This window comes from Coregonus clupeaformis, chromosome 7 (genome assembly GCF_020615455.1).
Source record: "Coregonus clupeaformis isolate EN_2021a chromosome 7, ASM2061545v1, whole genome shotgun sequence".
NCBI classification, from domain to species: domain Eukaryota; kingdom Metazoa; phylum Chordata; class Actinopteri; order Salmoniformes; family Salmonidae; genus Coregonus; species Coregonus clupeaformis.
In genome coordinates this window covers 6,742,843-6,766,705 of record NC_059198.1, presented here as the reverse complement: position 1 = coordinate 6,766,705, position 23,863 = coordinate 6,742,843, and the positions used below count along the sequence as shown (strand labels likewise).

General features: G+C 43.3%; 2 protein-coding genes across 3 annotated transcripts; one reads left to right on the top strand and one right to left on the bottom strand.

Moving 5' to 3' along the window:
• Window positions 1-6,496: 6,496 nt before the first annotated feature.
• Window positions 6,497-11,737, top strand: LOC121550413 (aldehyde dehydrogenase family 3 member B1). 2 transcript variants are annotated; one of them, XM_041862662.2, is made up of 10 exons: window positions 6,497-6,833; window positions 7,811-7,974; window positions 8,279-8,392; window positions 8,549-8,669; window positions 9,711-9,796; window positions 9,963-10,044; window positions 10,229-10,621; window positions 10,838-11,004; window positions 11,208-11,307; window positions 11,415-11,737. In XM_041862662.2, exons 2-10 carry the CDS (start codon window positions 7,813-7,815, stop codon window positions 11,612-11,614), a joined length of 1,425 nt encoding a protein of 474 aa, XP_041718596.2. In that variant the 5' UTR covers window positions 6,497-6,833; window positions 7,811-7,812; the 3' UTR covers window positions 11,615-11,737. The 2 variants fall into 2 exon arrangements, with proteins under 2 accessions (XP_041718596.2, XP_045077524.1); XM_045221589.1 differs by lacking the exon at window positions 6,497-6,833 and adding an exon at window positions 7,123-7,179.
• Window positions 11,738-17,074: 5,337 nt separating this feature from the next.
• Window positions 17,075-22,404, bottom strand: LOC121551337 (ATP-dependent Clp protease proteolytic subunit, mitochondrial). Its single transcript, XM_041863943.2, has 7 exons — window positions 22,297-22,404; window positions 21,630-21,731; window positions 21,362-21,433; window positions 20,599-20,695; window positions 19,849-20,036; window positions 19,442-19,547; window positions 17,075-18,203 (listed from the first exon to the last, which is right to left on the bottom strand). Exons 1-7 carry the CDS (start codon window positions 22,306-22,308, stop codon window positions 17,977-17,979), a joined length of 804 nt encoding a protein of 267 aa, XP_041719877.2. The 5' UTR covers window positions 22,309-22,404; the 3' UTR covers window positions 17,075-17,976.
• Between the last annotated feature and the right edge of the window lie 1,459 nt (window positions 22,405-23,863).

The following is a 23,863-nucleotide window of genomic DNA, read 5'->3' as shown; positions in this document are numbered from 1 at the left end:
TGCTGTTATTGTGAAGTGGAAACATCTTGGAACAACAACGGCTCAGCTGCGAAGTGGTAGAACACACAAGCTCACAGAACGGGACCGGCCGAGTGCTGAAGCACGTAGCACGTAAAAATTGTCTGTCCTCGGTTGCAACACTCACTACCGAGTTCCAAACTGCCTCTGGAAGTGACGTCAGCACAATAACTGTTCGTCGGCAGCTTCATGAAATGGGTTTCCATGGCCGAGCAGCTGCACACAAGCCTAAGATCACCATGCACAATGCCAAGCATCAGCTGGTGGTGTAAAGCTCGCTGTCATTGGACTCTGGAGCAGTGAAAATGCGTTCTCTGGAGTGATGAATAATGCTTCACCATCTGGCAGTCCGACGGACAAATCTGGGTTTGGCGGATACTAGGAGAACGCTACCTGCCAGAATGCCTTGTGCCAACTGTAAAGTTTGGTGGAGGAGGAATAATGGTCTGAGGCTATTTTTCATGGTTAGAGCTAGGCCCCTTAGATCGTTTCCTGTTTCAGCAAGACAATGCCCCCGTGCACAACGCGAGGTCCATACAGAATTGGTTTGTTGAGATCAGTGTGGAAGAACTTGCCTGGCCTGCACAGAGCCCTGACCTCAACCCCATCGAACACCTTTGGGATTAATTGGAACGCAGACTGCGAGCCAGGCCTAATCGCCCAACATCAGTGCCCGACCTCACTAATGCTCTTGTGGCTGAATGGAAGCAAGTCCCCGCAGCAATGTTCCAACATCTAGTGGAAAGCCTTCCCAGAAGAGTAGAGGGGGGACCAACTCCACAATAATGCCCATAATTTTGGAATGAGATGTTTGACGAGCACGTGTCCACATACTTTTGGTAATGTAGTGTATCTCAGTTTTGTATTTAATTATTTACTTAGGCCTATGTAAACTGTAATTCAGCGTTTAGCTGCAAATGTGTACAATTCAAAATAAACCTTAAATATATAAGTTCAGCAAATTCCTAACATATCATATGAATTGTATTTCAGAAAACATATCATATAAAATGAATGATGGACATCCACAAATTACTAAATTCAATACGAAATGTAACATATCGTACTAAATGGAGTGTATCGGAAACATACAGAATAATATGAAATGCTCTGAGACCAGGTTAGGTTTTTATACAGCTCTTCCACTCACTCACACCACTGCCTCTCTTGCACAATAATACACAGCAGAATCCTCTGCTCTCAGACCAGACAGCTTCAGATACACCATGCTGTTAGAATTCTCTATGGTAACTTCTATAAATCCTTCAACACTTTTTGCATTCACAGTTCCACTATCCATATAATGCCTATCCATTCAAGTGTGCTTCCTGCAGGTTGACGTATCCAGCCAATGCTGTAGCTACTAAATGTGAAGCAGGATCTTTTATTAATGGAGAGAGTTTCTATAGGCTCTTTCAGGACTGGAGGGAATGGCCTCCAGACGCTGACCATACACCCCTAATAGAGAAAAGAGAATGAAGACAATAGATCACTGATATGTTAACTCAATGGATATTATAATTATCTCTATATGTAAAATACTTTGTTCCAATAAATTGCTAGATTATTGAGTACATATTACAGAGGCCCAGCAAGACCAGGAGGAGGTGTAGTTTGCCTGTCATCTTTTTAGTTGCGTGGTAGCATGTCAACATGCATATAAAATATATAAAAGGGGGTTCAAGGCAATCAATTTTAAGTCAAAGCCAAACATCAAATAAAATCAAATTTTATTTGCCACATGCGCCGAATACAACAGGTGTAGACATTACAGTGAAATGCTTACTTACAAGCCCTTAACCAACAATGCAGTTTTTAAGAAAAAAAATAGATAAGTAAAAAATTAAAAATAGCAAATAATTAAAGATCAGCAGTAAAATAAGATAACAGTAGGGAGGCTATATACAGGGGGTACCGGTACAGAGTCAATGTGCAAAGGCACCGGTTAGTCAAGGTAATTGAGGTAATATGTACATGTGGGTAGAGTTAAAGTGACTATGCATAAATAATAAACAGAGTAGCAGCAGTGTAAAAGAGGGGGATGGGGTGGGGTGGGGTGGGGTGGGGGGCAATGCAAATAATCTGGGTAGCCATGATTAGCTGTTCAGGAGTCTTAAGGCCTAGGGGTAGAAGCGGTTAAGAAGCCATTTGAACCTAGACTTGGCGCTCCGGTACCGCTTGCCGTGCGGTAGCAGAGAGAACAGTCTATGACTATGGTGGCTGGAGTCTTTGACCATTTTTAGGGCCTTCCGCTGACACCGCCTGGTATAGTGGTCCTGGATGGCAGGAAGCTTGGCCCCAGTGATGTACTTGGCCGTACGCACTACCCTCTGTAGTGCCTTGCAGTCAGAGGCCGAGCTGTATAACTTTTTGAGGATCTGAGGACCCATGCCAAATCTTTTCAGTCTCCTGAGGGGGAATAGGCTTTGTCGTGTCCTCTTCACGACTGTCTTGGTGCGTTTGGACCATGATAGTTTGTTGGTGATGTGGACACCAAGGAACTTGAAGCTCTCAACCTGTTCCACTACAGCCCCGTCGATGAGAATGGGGGCGTGCTCAGTCCTCTTTTCTTTCCTGTAGTCCACAATCATCTCCTTTGTCTTGATCACGTTGAGGGAGAGGTTGTTATCCTGGCACCACACGGCCAGGTCTTTGACCTCCTCCTTATAGGCTGTCTCATCGTTGTCGGTGATCAGGCCTACCACTGTTGTGTCATCGGCAAACTTAATGATGGTGTTGGAGTCGTGCCTGGCCATGCAGTCATGGGTGAACAGGGAGTACAGGAGGGGACTGAGCACGCACCCCTGAGGGGCCCCCGTGTTGAGGATCAGCATGGCAGATGTGTTGTTACCTACCCTTACCACCTGGGGGCAGCCCATAAGGGACCATGTGGTCCTCTGTAGCTCAGCTGGTAGAGCACAGCGCTTGTAACGCCAAGTAGTGGGTTCGATCCCCGGGACCACCCATACACACAAAAAAAAAAATATGCACGCATGACTGTAAGTCGCTTTGGATAAAAGCGTCTGCTAAATGGCATATTATTATTATTATTATTATTATAAGGAAGTCCAGGATCCAGTTGCAGAGGGAGGTGTTTAGTCCCAGGGTCCTTAGCTTAGTGATAAGCTTTGAGGCCACTATGGTGTTGAACGCTGAGCTGTAGTCAATGAATAGCATTCTCACATAGGTGTTCCTCTTGTCCAGGTGGGAAAGGACAGTGTGGATTGCAAAAGAGATTGCATCATCTGTGGATCTGTTGGGGCGGTATCCAAATTGGAGTGGGTCTAGGGTTTCTGGGATAATGGTGTTGATGTGAGCCATGACCAGCCTTTCAAAGCACTTCATGGCTACAGACGTGAGTGCTACGGGTCGGTAGTCATTTAGGCAGGTTATCTTAGTGTCCTTGGGCACAGGGACTATGATGGTCTGCTTGAAACATGTTGGTATTACAGACTCAGTCAGGGACATGTTGAAAATGTCAGTGAAGACACATGCCCGTCCTGGTAATCCGTCTGGCCCTGCGGCCTTGTGAATGTTGACCTGCTTAAAAGTCTTACTCACATCGGCTACGGAGAGCGTGATCACATAGTTATCCGGAACAGCTGATGCTCTCATGCATGCTTCGGTGTTGCTTGCCTCGAAGCGAGCATAGAAGTGATTTAGCTTGTCTGGTAGGCTTGTGTCACTGGGCATCTCGCGGCTGTGTTTCCCTTTGTAGTCTGTAATAGTTTTCAAGCACTGCCACATCCAACGAGCTTCAGAGCCGGTGTAGTACGATTCAGTCTTAGTCCTGTATTGACTCTTTGCCTGTTTGATGGTTCGTCGGAGGGCATAGCGGGATTTCTTATAAGTGTCCGGGTTAGAGTCCCGCTCCTTGAAAGCGGCAACTCTACCCTTTAGCTCAGTGCGGATTTTGCCTGTAATCCATGGCTTCTGGTTGGGGTATGTACATACGGTCACTGTGGGGAGGACGCTGCACTTATTGATGAAGCCAGTGATCACTGTCAATCAACAAACATTTTTCTATATTGTTCAGACAGTAAAGTCATTGTTTTTTGTGTGTTGTTTTCAACAAGTGAGCCATGAAATAATTTATATTAAATCATATTAAATGTTGATATTTCTCAGAAAAAAACACATTCATACAAGTGGTATCTATAAGAAATTGTGGTATGTTGTCTCACGTTTTCTGAATATTTTTGAATCTGGCCTACTGCCTTTTGACACAATCTCTATCTTTCATCACTGTCATCCTCTCTATCTGTTGAATAAAGTCAGAAAATACCTTACAAATGTAATTTTTTAAAACAACACATAAAAAATATAATAACAAACAAAAAAGACAATTCAAATCCTGAAGTACTTTACCCTGAAATGTGTTCCCATTGTTTCAACATCACATGGTCGGCAACTGTCACCAAACTACTTCCCTTAGATGGCTAAATTTCACTCAATTACTTTTTCAATTCATAATTTGTCACTTCCTCCCACATCTGCAATACATTACTGTTGTGTGTAGTTTTTAAATGTGTTACTGCACTTTTACAGTGATACATTGGTAATTGTTAGGGTTAATCAAGATACTATATCAGGGAAATGGCAGTGCAGGTGCATCCTGAGGTAGAAGTCATGCTTGCGTAGCTTTGAACTGTTGCGCCCAACACACATTTTTATAGATGCCTTATAAAAACACATTCTTAAACTCTCTCCCCTATAAATAATTATAATCAGGGACATACTAAATTATTTAGGGGGAGGTGCCCAGAACTGCTATGAGAAACCACATAGAGCAATTTGTTATTTTAGTTAAGGACTCGTTGTTCAATACAATTCTTGAAAAGTGTGTTATATTTATTTTCAAACACAAACCATGAATATGGTCTGTCAATAAAGTTGTGTATGATGAGTAGCGGTGAGTGACTGAGAATATTAAATAATATAATTAATACAACTGTTGACATGGTCTATAATATAAATGAAATAGTGATACAATTCTGATTTTTTTATCCAGCTCACCATTTATTCAAACCAAATGCAAATCATGTTCATGTGGTTGAAACATTGTATGGTTTCCAGCCACCAGCTGGCTTATGCAAAAGGCGGTTTCTCCTCAGCTGAAACAAGGTAGTGAGAATTAGATCATGAATGTGTATAGGGACAGTCCCTGGGCTACTTAACTGCTTTAGCTGTGTGTCTATCTGAATCATCAGAGATACTAAACTGGGACCCTGAAACACCCAGGTGACAGACTGGAGTTCACCAAGCGTGGTGCCACACAGCTGTGAGGGGCCCAGAGAGGAAGAGAGAGGGGTGGGGTGTGTGAGAGAAACAGACACAACTGAGAAAAGCAGAGCAGGGCCTGTGTGTGTGGGCGTGTGTGTGTGTACTTAAAGATATCTACTACTAGCATTTCTCCTCTGCCAATATAATCCATCCACCTGACAGGTGTGGCATATCAAGAAGCTGATTAAACAGCATGATCGTTACACAGGTGCAGCTTGTGCCGGGAATAATAAAAGGCCACTCTAAAAATGTGCAGTTTTGTCACACAACACAATGCCACAGATCTCATGTTTTGAGGGAGCGTGGAATTGGCATGCTGGCTGCAGAAATGACCAACAGAGCTGTTGCCAGAGAATAGAATGTTCATTTCTCTACCATAGAGAAATTGTCAGTACATCCAACCGGCCTCACATCCGCAGACCACGTGTAACCATGCCAGCCCAGGACCTCCACATCCAGCTTCTTCGCCTGCGGATCGTCTGAGGAGGGAGAGGGGCTTTGCTGAGGAGTATTTATGTCTGTAATAAAGCCCTTTTGTGGGGAAAAACTCATTCTGATTGGCTGGGCCTGGCTCCTCAGTGGGTGGGCCTAGCTCCCAAGTGGATGAGCCTATGCCCTCCCAGGCCCACCCATGGCTGCGCCCCTGCCCAGTCATGTGAAATCCATAGATTAGGGCCTAATGCATTTATTTCAATTGACTGATTTCCTTCTATGAACTAACTCAGTAAAATATATGAAATTGTTGCATTTATATTTTTGTTCAGTATACATCTACTATTCATACGATTAAATAATGCTGCTTGCAAGATAATGCTGTATACATAAATATATGCAATCCATTGTATTCTGTAAACTAGTATATGGAAACTAAGACCGTCTGCCCACTTGAACCTGAATTGTATTTCCTTTGAACTTGAGATAGAACAGGCATGCAGTGCAAGTAGCCTAAACCTAATAGTAGGTATTACAGAGGAAATACAAGTCAAGCTTTGGACTGGGGGCTTATACTAGGCTATGATTAGGCTACAGAGTATTATTATGTGCAAAAATTGCAAGCATAATTTCACTGCACTATAGGCATATACCAGGGGTATTCAAATCTTACCCAATGAGCGTACTTCATGTTTTTTGTTCTACCTGGTAATTAATTTCACCCACCTGGTGTCCCAGGTCTAAATCCTTCCCTGATTAGAGGGGAAGAATGAAAAAAAGCAGCGCAACTGGCTTTAGGTCCAGGTTTTAATTTGAGGAGCATATAGTCTATGGATACCCATGTTTCTCTTTTTCCCTCAGACAGGTTTCCAGGCTTGTTTTTCAAGTTCTATCAAAAGTCTATTCTCGTTTCCAGATAAACTAGCCGCGTGGGTAGGAAAACCACTGGCTCTCGGAAATGCTCCACCTTCATCGGGTTCCCATACCAAGTCAAAGCCACCGGCAAGTTGGAATGTGATTTATCTGAGTTCAGAGACAGGTCTAAGAGTGGCTCGACAGGTCAACATACGACGATTTAGGCTATCTTTGAGCAGAAACTGGTGAGTTTTAACTTTCATTTCTTCAGAAATTTCGACTAACTTAGGTGTCAGTTGATTTATTTTTATCCATCAGCAGCATCCATTTACGGGAAAATTCAGGTAGCACTTCACAACTTCGTCCATCCTGAAAGAGTGCAGTAGCCTAACAGAGGGTTTCCGACGTAAACTGTTTTAATGTGTAACAATTCGATAGTCTCTAGTTTAAATCGTTACAAAGTTGCATCATCCGTGCCTGTCACACTAGCGACATCCCGCCCACGCTTTCACATAATTTCGGAAGGAAATGCAAGTCTTTGCCGCGCTCTTCCAAATGACCCATAATACACACTGCTGTGAGTAATCAACCGTGAGTAACTTGCGGCAAGGCCTAATTTTCACCTCTTTATAGCGCATATAATGTAATCTTACCTTCCTAGCCTACCTTTCCTTTTTGCATTTTCTACACCTGACCTGGGCCGGGTGGTTCTAACGATTAAACCGGGCCCTGATGTGCTGGCCAATTCATTACGCCTATTTTGCAACTAAAACGAACATTTTATATTGGACACATTCCGCTAGGTCCCTCCCCGTTCCGTTCATAACTGGTAAAAGGTTTCCGTTAAAATACTTAATGAATACACCCATGGATTCATCGTGTGTTCTCAATGAGCAAGTAACGCATCTTGACTGAAAATATAAAACGGTGCTCAAGGCTACTTCATGTGGTCGTTTTTAAAAGACCGCTGAAGTTTAGCTAGACAATGGCCAAGATTGCACAAAGCAGCAGCCAAATATGTGTATGTGACTAATAAAATTGTATTTGATTTATGTCTGGAATTTACAACTCTATATTATTATTGGCCAAGTGAATGTGCAATAGCAATGCTCTTCTCTCATCACTGGTTCTTTTGGTTGTGTGGTGTCTCAATCTTATTTTACCAGGTGATATTGTCCACTAACTCACTTTGTGTGTCCATGTCTGTCTGTTGGGTGGACAGAGATGGCCAGCCAGAGCGAGGTGATTGACCGGTTGAGGGCTACGTTCCGGTCGGGCGTGACCATTCCAGAGCAGTTCCGTATGACCCAGCTCCAGAACCTTCTCTTCCTGGTCGAAGAAAACGAGCAGCTGATACAAGATGCTCTCCATAAGGACCTCCATAAGGTACTACTATACACTCAGACACACATAGCCTACTATACACCCTATGTCCCCTCTGCCTCCCTCTCTCCACCTCTCATTATTTCCTCTGTTGGTTGCCTCTTGTCCTCTTTCCCTGTCCCTTCTTCTTCACTTCTCCCCTCTTATCTCTCTTTGTCCTGTTCCCTCTCTCCTGCTATTGTTTCACCTTCACCAGTTCAGTCTTTGGTTAACACAAACATGTTGCTACACCCGCTATAACATCTGCTAAACACGTGTATGTGACAAATAACATTTGATTTGATTCTCCCCTCTCTCCCCCCCATAGCCCAAGTTTGAGTCAGTCCTGTCAGAGATTCAGATAACGCTGAATGACCTGTACTTCGCCATGGAAAACCTCAGGACCTGGATGCAGCCGGAATACAACATTGGCAAGAATCTGGTATAGATTCCGTCGACATTCACTGTCAACTGTTTGACTCTACCACTTTTTACTATGTCTCAACATGTAAACACACACAATTGGAATATTTCTTACTGACATGCTGCTTCTGTAATAACTGTCCAAGAAAACCCTTTTTCCTCTCCATCCTTTTAGGCCACTAGGATGGACGACTGTTTCATACGCAGGGAACCCTTGGGGGTAGTTTTAATCATCGGGGCGTGGAACTACCCTCTCCATCTTATTCTCTTACCTTTGGTTGCTGCAATTGCTGCAGGTACACATATATCATTTGTATACCTGTAGGCTTTGTTAATAATAATGGATTGGATTTATAGCGTTTTTACAGTAGCTCAAAGCATTTTACATCCACCACCAATGTTGCCTTGTCAGTAATGTACAGTACCAGTCATAAGTTTGGACACCTATTCGTTCAATGGTTTTTCTTTTCTTTTTTACTATTTTCTACATTGTAGAATAATAGTGGAGACATAAATTATGAAATAACACATGGAATCATGTAGTAACCAAAAGTGTTAAACAAATCAAAATATATTTTAGATTCTTCAAATAGCCACCCTTTGCCTTGACAGCTTTGCACACTCTTGGCATTCTCTCAACCAGCTTCACCTGGAATGCTTTTCCAACAGTCTTGAAGGAGTTACCACATATGCTGAGCACTTGTTGGCTGCTTTTCCTTCACTCTGCGGTCCAACTCATCCCAAACCATCTCAATTGGGTTGAGGTTGGGGGATTGTGGAGGCCAGGTCATCTGATGCAGCACTCCATCACTCTCCTTGGTCAAATAGCCCTTACACAGCCTGGAGGTGTGTTGGGTCATTGTCCTGTTGAAAAACAAATGATAGTCCCACTAAGCCCAAACCAGATGGGATGGCGTATCGCTGCAGAGTGCTGTGGTAGCCATGCTGGTTAAGTGTGCCTTGAATTCTAAATAAATCAGTGTCACCAGCACACCTGTGAAGTGAAATGCATTCCAGGTGACTGCCATGAATGTGCAAAGCTGTCATCAAGGCAAATGTGGCTACTTTGAAGAATATAAAATGTATTTTGATTCAACACTTTTCTGGTTACTACATGATTCCATATGTGTTATTTCATAGTTTTGATGTCTTCACTACTATTGTACAATGTAGAAAATAGTAAAAATATAGAACCCCTTGAATGAGTAGGTGTGTCCTAACTTTTGACTGGTACTGTATATGTAAAGTGAATGCTTATTCTCTTAGCATGTCATTATTGATTAGGTTTGATTTTTGTGACGATGACATGATATTTATTCCATGATGTCATGAACCAGGAAACTGTGCCGTTCTGAAGCCGTCAGAGATCTGTCAGGCCACCGAGCAACTCCTGGCAGAACTCCTCCCAAAATACCTGTCTCAGGTAACACACACACACTGCTTTGGTTCCCCCCTGCTTCTTGTGGATCATCAGTGGAATGCAGCACAACTGTGCCATATTTGCTATACTATACCCACCCACCCATTTATCACTACTGTCACTTACTGTTTGTTTTTAATGTTTGAGTTTTGCCATCTGATTATTGCAGGACTGCTATGCAGTACTATGTGGGGGAGCAGAGGACACCAAGTCATTGCTGAATAATAAATTTGACCACATCTTCTACACAGGTAAAGTCAGACAGAGGACTCCCTAGACCAATGATATGTATTACCTCAATTCCTGTTTTTAGTATGTTTTGTGTTTCAAAATGTAGGCTGTATGCCCCTTTTATCACCTTTTCCACCTCTCTCGCACACTCTTGCATACCTTTTCCCCCTCCTCTCCCTTCACCCTCCCCCATCTCCTCCCCAGGTTCCCAGGCAGTAGCCCGCTCCATCCTGCTAGCGGCGGCGCCTCACCTGACCCCGGTCACCCTGGAGCTGGGCGGCAAGAGCCCCTGCTTCATCTATGGCCGTATCGACATCCAGAAGGCTGCCAAGCGCCTGTGCTGGTCCAAGTTCTTCAACACCGGCCAGAGCTGCGTGGCACCCGACTACCTCCTCTGCACAGCCCAGACCCGGGACGCACTGCTGCCCGCCCTCCAGGAGACCCTACAGACCTTCTACGGGCTGGACCCCGGGGTGAGCCCAGACATGGGGCGCATCGTCACCCAGCGCCACTGGAGACGCCTGGTGGACATGCTGGGGAATTCCAAGGGGAAGGTGGTGATCGGAGGGGACAGCCGCGAGGAGGACAGGTATATCGGTGAGTTTGGGGGGGATACAGGAGAGGACTATGAGATGCAGGCAGTGGTGTTGAGTTTGGTTTGTATACTGCTGCCACCTTGTGGGTGTGAATGCAAGTTGAAAGATTGTTGAAATAGGTTTAGGTGGTAGCCTTGCTGTTAAAGTGGCTTGACTTTCAAATATGAGTAAGCGGGCATATAGAAGCAAATGCTTGCTGACCAAGTGGTGTTTCTAGCTCCCACAGTGTTGGTGGACGTGCAGGAGTCAGATGCTCTGATGCAGGAGGAGATCTTTGGCCCCATCCTGCCCATCCTAACCATAGAGTCTCTGGAGGAGGGCATAAACTACATCAACCGCCAAGAGAAACCCCTGGCTCTCTACGTCTTCTCTGACGAGACCTCGGTACATTACAGCACATAGAGGACCTTCATTACAGCACATAGATGTTTTTTCTCATATCTATTTTCTAATGTTATAGTCATGGTGGCCTCCTCCACAGAGCTCCTATAATTTAAAGTTGGTTATGTAGTTCTATGGCCGCCTCTGCCTTCACTGTGGCTCCACTCTTATGGAATAAATGCACGTTCCTCCCCTCTCGCTGTCAGGTGGTGACCACAGTGTTGAACAATACCAGTAGTGGGGGTTTCTGCGGCAATGATGGTATAGTACACATGGCCTTGCCAGGCCTGCCCTTTGGAGGAGTTGGTAAGTGTGTGTCTGACAACGTAAATAAAGTAGTCATTATCAGAAGAAAAGCACTAGACATGGATCTGATCACCGTGTATCATGTTGCCCTGTCATCTACCCTCCAGGTGCCAGTGGGATGGGCAGCTACCACGGCCGCTGGGGCTTTGAGACGTTCAGCCACAGGCGGGGCTGTATGAACCGGAGCTGGTTGCTGGAGAGGGTCAACGTCCTGCGCTACCCGCCCTACAGCGACTACAACCTGGGCTGGTTGCGCTGGGCCACCACCTTCAAGAAGAACAGCTGGGGAGGCTGCTCAGTCATGTGAATGACACTCGGTGCGTGCATGACTGTACTCCCAAAGCCAAATGGGCTTTCCTTAAAGGTCCAATGCAGCCATTTTTATCTCGATATCAAATCATTTTTGGGTAACAGTTAAGTACCTTACTGTGATTTGTTTTCAATTAAAATGGTCAAAAAGCAACAAACATAGCTTCATAGCAAAGAGCATTTTCTCAAGCAAGAATTTTGCTAGGACTGTCTGGGAGTGGAAAACAAGCTGTTATTGGCAGAGAGGTTTGGAACTCTTTCTTATTGGTCTAGTAACTAATTTCCCGCCTGTTGTTGTCACCAGGCATTACAAAACTCCCATCCCACCTAAAAGGGCTGAAATTTCAGGTGGTCTTTTTAAACCGCTCTTACACTAAAAGGGTGTTATCATTTTTCACAGTATTATTCCAACATCATAGTGTGGAAATATATAAAACACAGGAAAATCATGTTTTTGACTGCACTGGGCCTTTTAAAGTATCTGTCCAGTGTTCCAGATTTCTATTAAATAATTTACCTAAAATTAACTGAATTTAATTAAGGATGTTAAAAAACAGCTTTTCTCTGTGCCTTGCTTGGCCTGATTGGGAACAGTGGTTTGGGCATATACTGGTCAAAAAAGCTGACTTGCCAGCTCAGCCAATGAGATGCACAAACACTTGAATATTCAAATTAGCTACCAACTCCACGTGGGGCAGTGCTGTACACACTGCCTAGCAGGCTTGCCTTCTTTTTGGGGGCCTTGGCTGTGAATAAGTTTTCCGCCCCGTCCACTAAGGATCCGGATCACATTCTGCACGTTATTTTATGCACACTACGTGACTGCTGCTCACACTCCCCCGTCCTTTACGGTTCTGTCTTTACTCACCCTCTTCTGAACCATGATGATGGTGTCTATCTCTGCCTCATGTTTCTGAACAGCTGAAATAAAATAAAATAACTGAATGACCATTCCCCAAAATATTTATTGAAGGCTATACAACCTTTCTCGGTTGTAACAGATATTTTAGTTGCACAAGCGGGACTCATTAAACAATCAGCGTTTTGTGTGATGTAGGCCCCCCCATACTCAACTGGTAGACCGGATCGGTCGGCCTTTGACCCCTGGTATCATATAAACACAAGACATTAAAGAATGTGTAGAATTGCAGACATTTTGCTTTAAAACAGCTAAACAAATCTTTGCCATGTGCAAAATGTGTAGAATTGCAGGAAAGTTAGCTTTAAAACTGCAACATTTTCTCTCCGCCAACAAGAGGGGTGTGAACAGTTTGGGGTTGCATGGGTTGTGAGGTGGGGGTCTGTTACTACATCGATAAATTACATTATCCATCCGGACCGTTGCCACCTAGGAAATGTGTGTGACCGGACCTTCTCAAATAGTACTTGAGTACCACTGATGTAGGCTAATCTTTATAGTTACTGCCATATCGTAGTAGTATTGCGAGATAATACAGGAGAAGTTCAGTAGTAGAGTTCGTGAAAAAAGAATAACTCCCCACTTGAGTTTTGCATAGGAACTCTCTGCGTTTTAACCACACACAGGCCCTACTAACTACAGCATGAGTAGGCTACCTAGCAGTTCCACCTCTAGTCTGCCTAAGATTCTAGGCAGCCTGAGCATGTGTATCCGGACCGGTAACCAGAGCCTGACAATGGGCGAGTTGGTTTTGCGGCGCCCGGTGCGCTATTATTCCTTATCGTTTGTCAACTACTGCCTGCTACAAATATAAACGCAATGATTTTACTGAGTTACAGTTCATATAAGGAAATTAGTCAATTGAAATAAATTCCTTAGGCCCTAATCTATGGATTTCACATGACTCGAGGGCATTTGCCCACCCACTGGGGAGCCAGGCCCAGCCCATAAGAATGAGTTTTTTCCCCACAAAAGGGCTTTATTATAGGCAGTTTTATCAGCTGTCAGGGTGGCTGGGCTCAGACGATCCCGCGGGTGAAGAAGCCGGATGTGGAGGTCCTGTGCTGGTTACACGTGGTCTGCGGTTGTGAGGCCAGTTGGACGTACTGCCAAATTCTCTAAAACAACATTGGAGGCAGCTTATGGTAGAGAAATTAACATTACATTTTCTGGCAACACCTCTGGTGGACATTCCTGCAGTCAGCATGTCAATTGCACGCTCCCTCAACTGTGTGACACAACTGCACATTTAGAGTGGCCTTTTATTGTTCTTGATATGCCACACCTGTCAGGTGGATGGATTATCTTGGCAAAGGATAAATGTTCACTAACAGGGATGTAAACAAATTTGTGCACAATTTGAGCGCAATAAGCTTTTTGTGCATATGAAAAAATGTGGATCTTTTATTTAATCTCATGAAACATGGGACCAACACTTTACATGTTGCGTTTTAATTTTTGTTCAGTATATTTGTGATCATTTTCATAGTTATGCTGCCATATTGTAGCGAGAGTTGATGAAAAAAGAACTAGCCAATGTTTGCAATGATGAGAAAATAATTGCTATCTTGACTGCCTGTATGTCTTACTTGCCTAAATATACTGTTACAACAGACAAAGTTTGGACGAACATGTTGATCATGTTTTCTGTGTACAACATGATAGCTGCATGTTAGCCTTACACTCTTCCTGAAAAAGAACATAATCGCACTTGAGGCATGGAATGCATAGTTCGAACATGGCCACCATATCTTTAGTGTACAACATGAAGTTTCCTCCTCCATGTCAAGGAGAGGGGGAGCGGCAGTTGGAGCACTAAGCAGAAGCTACATTGCCAAAAGTATGTGGACACCTGCTCGTCAAACATCTCATTCCAAAATCATGGGCATTAATATGCAGTTGGTCCCCCCTTTGCTGCTATAACAGCCTCCACTCTTCTGGGAAGGCTTTCCACTAGATGTTGGAACATTGCTGCGGGAACTTGCTTCCATTCAGCCATGAACATTAGTGAGGTCTGGCACTGATGTTGGGCGATTAGGCCTGGCTCGCAGTCGGCGTTCCAATTCATCCCAAAGGTGTTCGATGGGGTTGAGGTCAGGGCTCCACACTGATCTCAGCAAACCATTTCTGTATGGACCTCATTTTGAGCATGGGGGCATTGTCATGCTGAAACAGGAAAGGGCCTTCCCCAAACTGTTGCCACAAAGTTGGAAGCACAGAATCGTCTAGAATGTTATTGTAGGCGATGGAGATTGCATGGTTGTGTGCTTGATTTTCTACACCTGTCAGCAACGGGTGTGGCTGAAATAGCAGAATCCACTAATTTGAAGGGGTGTCCACATACTTTTGTGTATGTAAGCAGCAGAGTGGACAGCAGCTACAAAAAATTATATATATATATTCTTGCCATGGCAAGTTGGGTTCCAGAAAACTGCAGCCACTCCATTTTTGTACCAATACCGAAGGCTACTTACTGCCTGTAGTTAAATGGGATTAAGGATTTGGAAACTCATAATGGAACTACTAGAGCAATTCACTATAACAGCAATAAACATTGAGTTGTGTCCATTTGATCTTTCACTATTTAAATTCCTGATATTTTTGTTATTAGCTAACGTTAGCTACAGCTAGCAAGCAAGTCGCGATTGCTAGGAGCAAAGTTAGCTATCTAGATAGCTGCTGCTACATATATCAACAACAGCTAACTAGGTTTCCTCGGTTCTTGACATCCAACTTTTAGCTACAAACCACAGGATTGAAAATAGGGAATGGCGATGGTTTTTGTGTGGAGGATTTGCTTTCTTGTTGCTCAGCTAGCTAGCGAAGTGACAAACCCCATCATTTGAAATGGAAGTTGTATAGACTGACTCCTTTTTGCTAACACAACCTGTGGATTGCTTGGCTTGTGCGCTGCAGTGTGCCCACTGAGCCCGTGGCTCCCCTAGTGTACTCTTCCGCTCCCCATCAGAGAATTTGGGAGAAAAGCTGCTGGACCAATCAGACGGGCCTGTCCCGGCTAAGGAGGATGATGTCATTCTCCAAGCAAATTTCAAGCATTTTTTGATACGGTTTGTTTGAGATGGGGTTTAACTGAGCAGGTTTTCTCTAATTTATGCTTTGGCCACAACTACAAGTAAAGGATGAGTCAACAACATTATTTGGGTATGAGCAAACAGAATGAGCTTTTAAAAATGAGATTTTCACCGGACAGTTACTTTAATGCATTTAGTGCATGACCTTTGCATTAACTGTTACATTAATCAGCTTGCTACCTGACCATTTACTCTCAAAATAGTAATTTTTAAAGTGGTGTTTTATAGTATAATGTATTGCTGTCAACAAATCTTACTATCAATGACACTGTCACATCTTGGACAATGCAGTGTTTGCTGCTCATTTCTTATCAACTGGACTGAGTTCAACACACATTTTTTCTTTTTTTGTTACTTTTGTCCCGGTACTTGTTTGGTTTCATTGGTCTGTGGTTTCTTTCATGGGCACACGCCACACAAGATTTCTCCATTAACTGTTTGTCACAAGTCAGTTTCAATGTGCCTGTTTGGTTTGAGTACTTGAAAAGAAGGCTGTATTTGGATAGGGCCATTGACTCAGCAGAAAGGAGCTGTGAGAAAAGGGGAAAGAGGTGCTACCTGTGGTTCTGGTTTAACCAGGTTATTCAAGGCAGGGACACAGGCTGCATCTCAATCGTCTTGATTGGCTTCCTTCCCTTATCACCTCTCCATTACAATGATCTGGAAAAATGAAGAAAGGTGAAAGTAATGTGGTAGATGCCAATGGCTTTCACCTGTCCTGTTCTTTCAAGTCTTTGCAGTTAAAGGGAAGGAGCGCCACTATTGCGATCCACCCAGGGTGTGGTTTCAGTTCTGTGTGTTCACTTCTGCATCTGCTGCATCACAATGGTCTAAACCTGCTTCCTCCACTCGTCTTGCTTTGACCCATCTTATCAGATCAGTATAGATGAGTGGAAGCCACTATATTGAAATGTTTCCCCAGCTTTTTAAATGGACTGGCTACCAGGGTCTGGAGAGCTAAAGGGTTTTTAGCATTATTGCACAAGACCTGCTTTGTTTAACATAGTTCTTCACATTACGGTATTATGTAACAATTTTACTGGGTTTTGTTAGATGCTCTATGTATTGTGTATATTGTATAATATATTGTATGATGTTAGGTGGTGGATTATGTTTTTTGTTAATTTTCTAAGTTATTTGTCCAGAAGGCATGTTTAACTAATAACACCTTACTTTACATGAATACATTTATTGGCTTATACTTTAAGTTTGTTAAAGTAGTGTCAATTGCACTGTTATTTGCCCCATTCACCCTCATCCCAGCATGTTGCTTTTCTATGCAAGTCATTGCATCATTAGTGCTTTACTCAATTACTTTCTGAACATACAGAATATTAGGTAATGCTATAGAATATAATGGTAAGGTGACTGAAAAAAGTTTGTCAATGTCATGGAGACAAAAAAATAAAATATTTTCAATTTCCATCATGAAAACGCATAGAAACTCTTACAAGACGGGCTTTCTTTATCTCCAAAATCCCTCAAGTCACATCATAGAATCTGGGCTGACAGAGTGAGGCACTCTATAGGCTTACACAAGTCACGTGTATATTGCAAAAGAAAACAGTTCAGTTGATCTCATCACTGAAGCAATCAATAGACTTTACTTGTTACAGACTGGTGAATCACACATTGATACCAATTTGTTTTTGTTCTTTACATCAGGGCCTGTATTCATAACATCTAAGAGTAGGAGTGCTGATCTAGTATCAGTTTTGCCTTGTCTGTCATTATGAATAAGATTAGAGGAACTGATCCTAGATCAGCACTCCTAGTCTTAGATGCTTTATGAATACAGGCCCAGGTTGGGTATTTTATTCCAGTTTATGAAAATCAACATCACAACTGTCATGGCTAGTACAAATGGGGGCTATATTGCTTCCTTCACTGTAGAGATATGCAGTCTCATTAGTGTTTGTGGTAAATACAGTGTACATATTATGGGGGACAGTACAAATCTGAGATTGGTCAAAAATTATAAAACTCTTCAATGTAAATATTCAAATACTGCTGCATTTTTCCACCTCCTCTCCCAGAGGTTTCTCCAGCACAGAGGTATACAACGCAGGTCCTCTGTTCCAAACCGACCCCTAGCTCCTATCCACCCAGGGCACTTCTGTAGATCTCAAAGGATTGGATAGGTATAAGCAATATGGTAATAGCTCCACTTTGCCCTCTGGTAGGCTACCCTGTAACTTCTCCCATTTAGTATCCACTCCAATGCATTTGGATTTACAGAAGTGCGGCATATTGCCTGCAGCTGTCCAATCCATTCCGATCTACAGAAGTGCCTATAGGTGGGTAGAAGCTAGGGGATGGCGTGGGACTGTTTCCTGGTAGTCTCAGAGGTCAGGGTTCGGGTTTGTATGAGGAGGGGGGGTTTGTCCCTGGAGGGCCCTGCTCGGTGGCGGAGGTTTGGGAGGCTGGTGAGAGGCAGGTGGCGGCAGGGGGCTCCTTCTGGACCAGCTCTGGGTCGTCCTGGCCTGCCTGGGGAGGATGCACCAACACTCGGTCGATGATCCCAAAGTCCTGTGCCTCAATAGGGCTCATGTAACGATCTCTCTCCATCACACCCTCTGGGAGAAAGAAAACAGGAGGGAATCATTTTGTGGTTACGAGTTTTGGTGAAAATGTGCAACACATTGGTGGTGGATGAGGTGAGTTCACTCCTCTCACATTATTACAAAGTGCTTTGAGTGAGGAAGGACTCAGTCAATCATCAAATCACCTAACCTTGAATTAGCGCTTGAATTTAGTTAGCGGAGTCACTAATTGATAGGCCTTGTCAACATGGGACTCAAGAGGCTATGGAACATTTTCCATCAAAAAATGTAGGGTATTTTAATTACTTTCAAAGACATTTCAAAGTAAGTACTTTGAGATTTTTCTTGGAATATTGAAATGTTGAATATTGGGATGTATTTGGAAATAAACTTGGAAAGTACTGGCATGTATTAGAAAATACTCAAATACAAAGACAAGTCTATTTTCAAATATATAATTTCATGCATTTGAACCCAGGTCTGTTTGGTCCTAGGGGTATTTGAAATGAGGCTGAGGCTGCACGATCGAATCAAATTGCCCCGTTCCACTCCTGTCCTGCCCCCCTGGACGCCTCTTTGCCAGAGCTAAACAACCGAATCACATCTCTGCCTCATATTTATGAACAGCTGAAATAAAACCCCTGCAGCGACAAACTAACATTCCCTAATTTGGGATGTAGGCTATAACTTTCTCTGTCGGTTGTAACTAAGGATATTGCAGTAGCACAAACATAAGCAGGAGGCGGTCTACACATTGCATTGGGGCAAAACAACTTTCGCTTCTCAATGATCAAGCAACGCCACACAATTTGATACAGCACATAATTGAAATTTGCCAGAGTTGCCTGTTGTACCTGTGTACAGCCTAAATTTCTGCGCATGGTAACCAGAGTTTGGCAATGGCCTTGTTTGTAAAGTAGAGAATCCCACATGCCCAGAAGGTTTGGTTGTTTAGCTATCAAAAGGAGGTGTCCAGAGAATTCAGCCACGCAGCCACTCCGTTGAAATAATGTATTTGGAAATAAGTATTTGAAATTAGTTTTGGCTATTTATAGGAAGTTATAAGAAAATACTTTCAGATACTTCAAATGGAAGTAGCTGATTTGGCCACATTATTTGAAAATACTCTAATACACAGAAAATAAGTATTTAAATAAAAAATAATTAAATAAGCATGTATTTGAACCCAGGTCTGTTTTCAATATTGGGAACTTTTGTCTGCTTTTCCCTCTGAGCCAGACTCTACTGAACTGGATGCCTTAGCTACTTACCTATATGTGTCAACAGCTGGCCAGTGTGTTTAGCATAGAGTTGATTGATCTGTTTCTTTAGCTTCATGATCTCCTCAGCCTGAATGGCAATGTCTGTAGCCTGACCCTAATAACACACAGGAGAGAGAAGAGAGATGTTATGTAAAGGCAACTGACATTTATCAGCTGAGGTGTCAAAATACTGAACTCATATTTACATGCCCAATAGCCTATGGACAATTACAGGTCTGGCTTTTGATGGCAACACAAGCTAACCAACCAACAGTTGTACCAGGTTCTCTAACCCCCACCATCCCCTTACCTGTCGGACTTCACCCTGCTGCCCCCCTCCCTCCCCTCCCCTCCCCTATTCCTGTTGCCTCCCTGGTCCCATTACCACTTGCCCCCCTGCCCCTTTCCCTCCTTACCCTGGCCCCTCCAGAGGGCTGGTGCACCATGATGCGGGCGTTGGGCAGAGAGTGCCTCATGCCGGCCGTGCCTGCAGCCAGAAGAAGACTGCCCATGCTGGCTGCCTGGCCCACACACCAAGTGGAGATGGGGTTGAGGATGTACTGCATGGTGTCATAGATGGCCAGGCCTGCCGTTACAACACCGCCTGGGGGGAGAGGAGGATAGGAACATCAATGTGAATCAGGATTGATGGTTTGTTGGATTTAGTTCATGGATGGTTCTCTTCTCCCATACTTTTCTAATCTCTCCTTAAAGCTGGAATCCATAGCGGTGAAACTGCCACGTCCGTTTGCGATATTACAAAGACATTACTTCAACACTTTTTTTTCTCTTCCTCTCACATCATTGCACGCACAATAGAACAGAGTAATTTTTTTACCATTGATGCTGGATGCTCATTTCCTCAAAACAATAACAAATGCATCTGGGGCTGTTGCGCCTATCACAGATCTCAGCTTTAACGTTGAAACCTATGATGTTCATTTTAAGTCAAGGTAAAAATATTCTGAATGCACCCTTTATCTCCTATCACTGTCATCTGATCCATCTGTCCCTTTTGCGTTCTCTCCCCTCCAATCAAGAAACTTGCTTTTTACCAAGTAACCCATCCCTATTTCGCCAACCATCCCCTGCCACCACCATCTGTTCCTCCACCATTTTTGTGGGAGGTCCCCCTCCTCTCCTTCCCTCTTTCACTCTTCTCTTACCAGGACTGTTGATGTACATGTGAATGGGTTTGTTGTTGCTCTCTGACTGCAGAAAGAGCAGCTGAGCAATAACCAGACTGGCCACAGAGTCATCAATCTGAAAAAAGGCAGAGAGAGGGAGAGGAGAGAGATTAACAAATGAATCTTAAATGCAACAGCTGGAACTCCGATTGTGTTTACATGTCCTAATGTAACCGGTGTGAAATGGCTAACTAGTTAGCAGTGCGCGCTAGTAGCGTTTCAATCGGTGGCGTCACTCACTGAGACCTTGAAGTAGTTGTTTCCCTTGCTCTGTAAGGGCCGCGGCTTTTGTTTAGCGATGGGTAACGGTGCTTCGAGGGTGACTGTTGTCGATGTGTGTCGATTATGACCTTACGCCGATAAAGATAAGCAGAGTAAGGTGTATACATGTGTCATGACTAATGCCATACTCGGCCTACTGCCATAATCAGTTTCATATCGAATTATTAGTGTGCATGTAAACATATTCCATTTCTCCTGGTGTAGGTGTAGGGTTTGAATCCCAACACATTACACAGACAGTGACACACAGCTAGACTTACCGGCCCCATTACACAGACAGTGACACACAGCGAGACTTACCGGCCCCATTACACAGACAGTGACACACAGCTAGACTTACCGGCCCCATTACACAGACAGTGACACACAGCGAGACTTACCGGCCCCATTACACAGACAGTGACACACAGCGAGACTTACCGGCCCCATTACACAGACAGTGACACACAACTAGACTTACCGGCCCCATTACACAGATGATCCTCTCCCTTAGCAGACGAGAGTAGATGTCATATGCCCGCTCTCCTCGACCCTAAGAAAGAAGAGAAAGACAGGGAAAAAGAAAGCAAGAGGAAGATCTTTGAACATTGGAAAGCAGTTAGACCAGCTAGGACCAGGAACTGACAGCTGAACAACTCATTTTGAAACCGTTCCAAACCAAGAGTGAATCAGGTTGCATAGAAATGTTGCAGTCCTAAATAGAACTCTGTTGGGGTTCCAATTCTTACCGTCTGTTCCACAACGATAGGTATGAGAGGACTCCTCCATTGAGCACTGTGGTGGATGGTCCTGTGTGACTTTAAAGCTGTCACTCCACATTGTAACACCCTCTAAGAGAGAGGGATGGAGAGAAGGGAGAAAGAGAGTTATTGACATTTGTCTCTGTAAGGTCTTAAACATGCCCAACACGGTTTACATTTATGTTATTTCAATAATTCTATATGGAAAAGTTCCATTCAGAGATAGCATGGTTATTTTTTTCCAACCCTGGCCTCTTGAAGTGTGTTCAAGACAAAGCTATCAAATGTATTATGATCTTACTCTGAACATCACACACATTTTTTTCTTGCCACTCCCAAGTAGAAAATGTTACAGTTGCTCATGATTTCACATTAACAGCTAGGAAAATGTTGACCGTTGTTTTTCTTTAAAAAGTGTCGCCAGATTTAGCTAGCTGAAGATGGGAATGTGTTAGGTTAGCTACACAATTTTGGTCAAGTTACACAAGTGTGGCTAGCTAGCTCACTGGCTATTTCATCGATGTAAACTATTCACCTGAGGCGAGAATGCACCTCTGAGAAGGCAAATAACAATTGCACATTGTAATCCCTATAGTTTACAGCACAAACGATGCATTTCCAAAAGGTGTTTTCACTCTTTCTCTCCAATACTTACTCGTATAAGCATTGTGATGTCTTGTAATGTGCAATCCCCTCTGTTTGACCCCAATTCAACCGGAAACAATTATATTTTGAGCGTTGAACTGTTCCTGAAGTTGCTGAGCAATATTCCTCTGTCATGTGACGAGTTTGTGTTTAAAGCCTCGAATATGTAGTTACTGGCTGTTGGCGCTAGATGGAAATCGTGCACAAGAAAAACCCACTAATTTAATACTATTGTTTATTGTTGCCTTGATAATTCAATACATTTCAGATATCAAATATTTGTAAAATACAACAGCCTACTTGTTATATAAATATACTATTGAATAATGTGATGAATAATGCTCAACATTCAATTTCATTAAAAGACAGAAATGTGTGTTGAAGAGCCAAAACTCGTGACATTGTAGATGGTGGTCTGGTCTCTATAAATAAACAAATGAAAAAAGGAGCACATGACGGGACTTTATTTCGCTAATGAAATCCTCGTGGTTCTAGGGTTGTTTTGAGAAAGGCTCTTTATACAATTGAGTTTTATAAAACAGCAATCGAGAGCCAAGACCATTCTCATAAAATACGTTTCTGTACATTTACTTCACCATGCCAACTGTAGGCCTAGAAACCAGTGCATTATTGGCGACACAATATAAAACCCAAAGGAACATTACATTTTCTGAAAATAGCCCATTCATTTGTTTAACTGACTGATCTCTCTCTCTCTCTCTCTCTCTCTCTCTCTCTCTCTCTCTCTCTCTATGCACACTACTGGTCAAAAGTTTGGGGTCACTTAGAAACTTCCTTGTTTTCCATGAAAACATACATGAAATGAATTTGAATAGGAAATATATCAAAATGAATAGGAAATGTAGTCATTGACAAGGTTAGAAATAATGATTTTTAATTGAAATAATAATTGTGTCCTTCAAACATTGCTTTCGTCAAAGAATCCTCCATTTGCAGTAATTACAGCCTTGCAGACCTTTGGCATTCTAGTTGTCAATTTGTTGAGGTAATCTGAATAGATTTCACCCCATGCTTTCTGAAGCACCTCCCACAAGTTGGATTGGCTTGATGGGCACTTCTTACGTACCATACGGTCAAGCTGCTCCCACAACAGCTCAATAGGGTTGAGATCCGGTGACTGTGCTGGCCACTCCATTATAGACAGAATACCAGCTGACTGCTTCTTCCCCAAATAGTTATTGCATAGTTTGGAGCTGTGCTTTGGGTCATTGTCCTGTTGTAGGAGGAAATTGGCTCCAATCAAGCGCCGTCCACAGGGTATGGCATGGCGTTGCAAAATGGAGTGATAGCCTTCCTTCTTCAAGATCCCTTTTACCCTGTACAAATCTCCCACTTTACCACCACCAAAGCACCCCCAGACCATCACATTGCCTCCACCATGCTTGACAGATGACATCAAGCACTCCTCCAGCATCTTTTCATTTGGTCTGCGTCTCACAAATGTTCTTCTTTGTGATCCGAACACCTCAAACTTCGATTCGTCTGTCCATAACACTTTTTTCCAATCTTCCTCTGTCCAGTGTCTGTGTTCTTTTGCCCATCTTAATCTTTTCTTT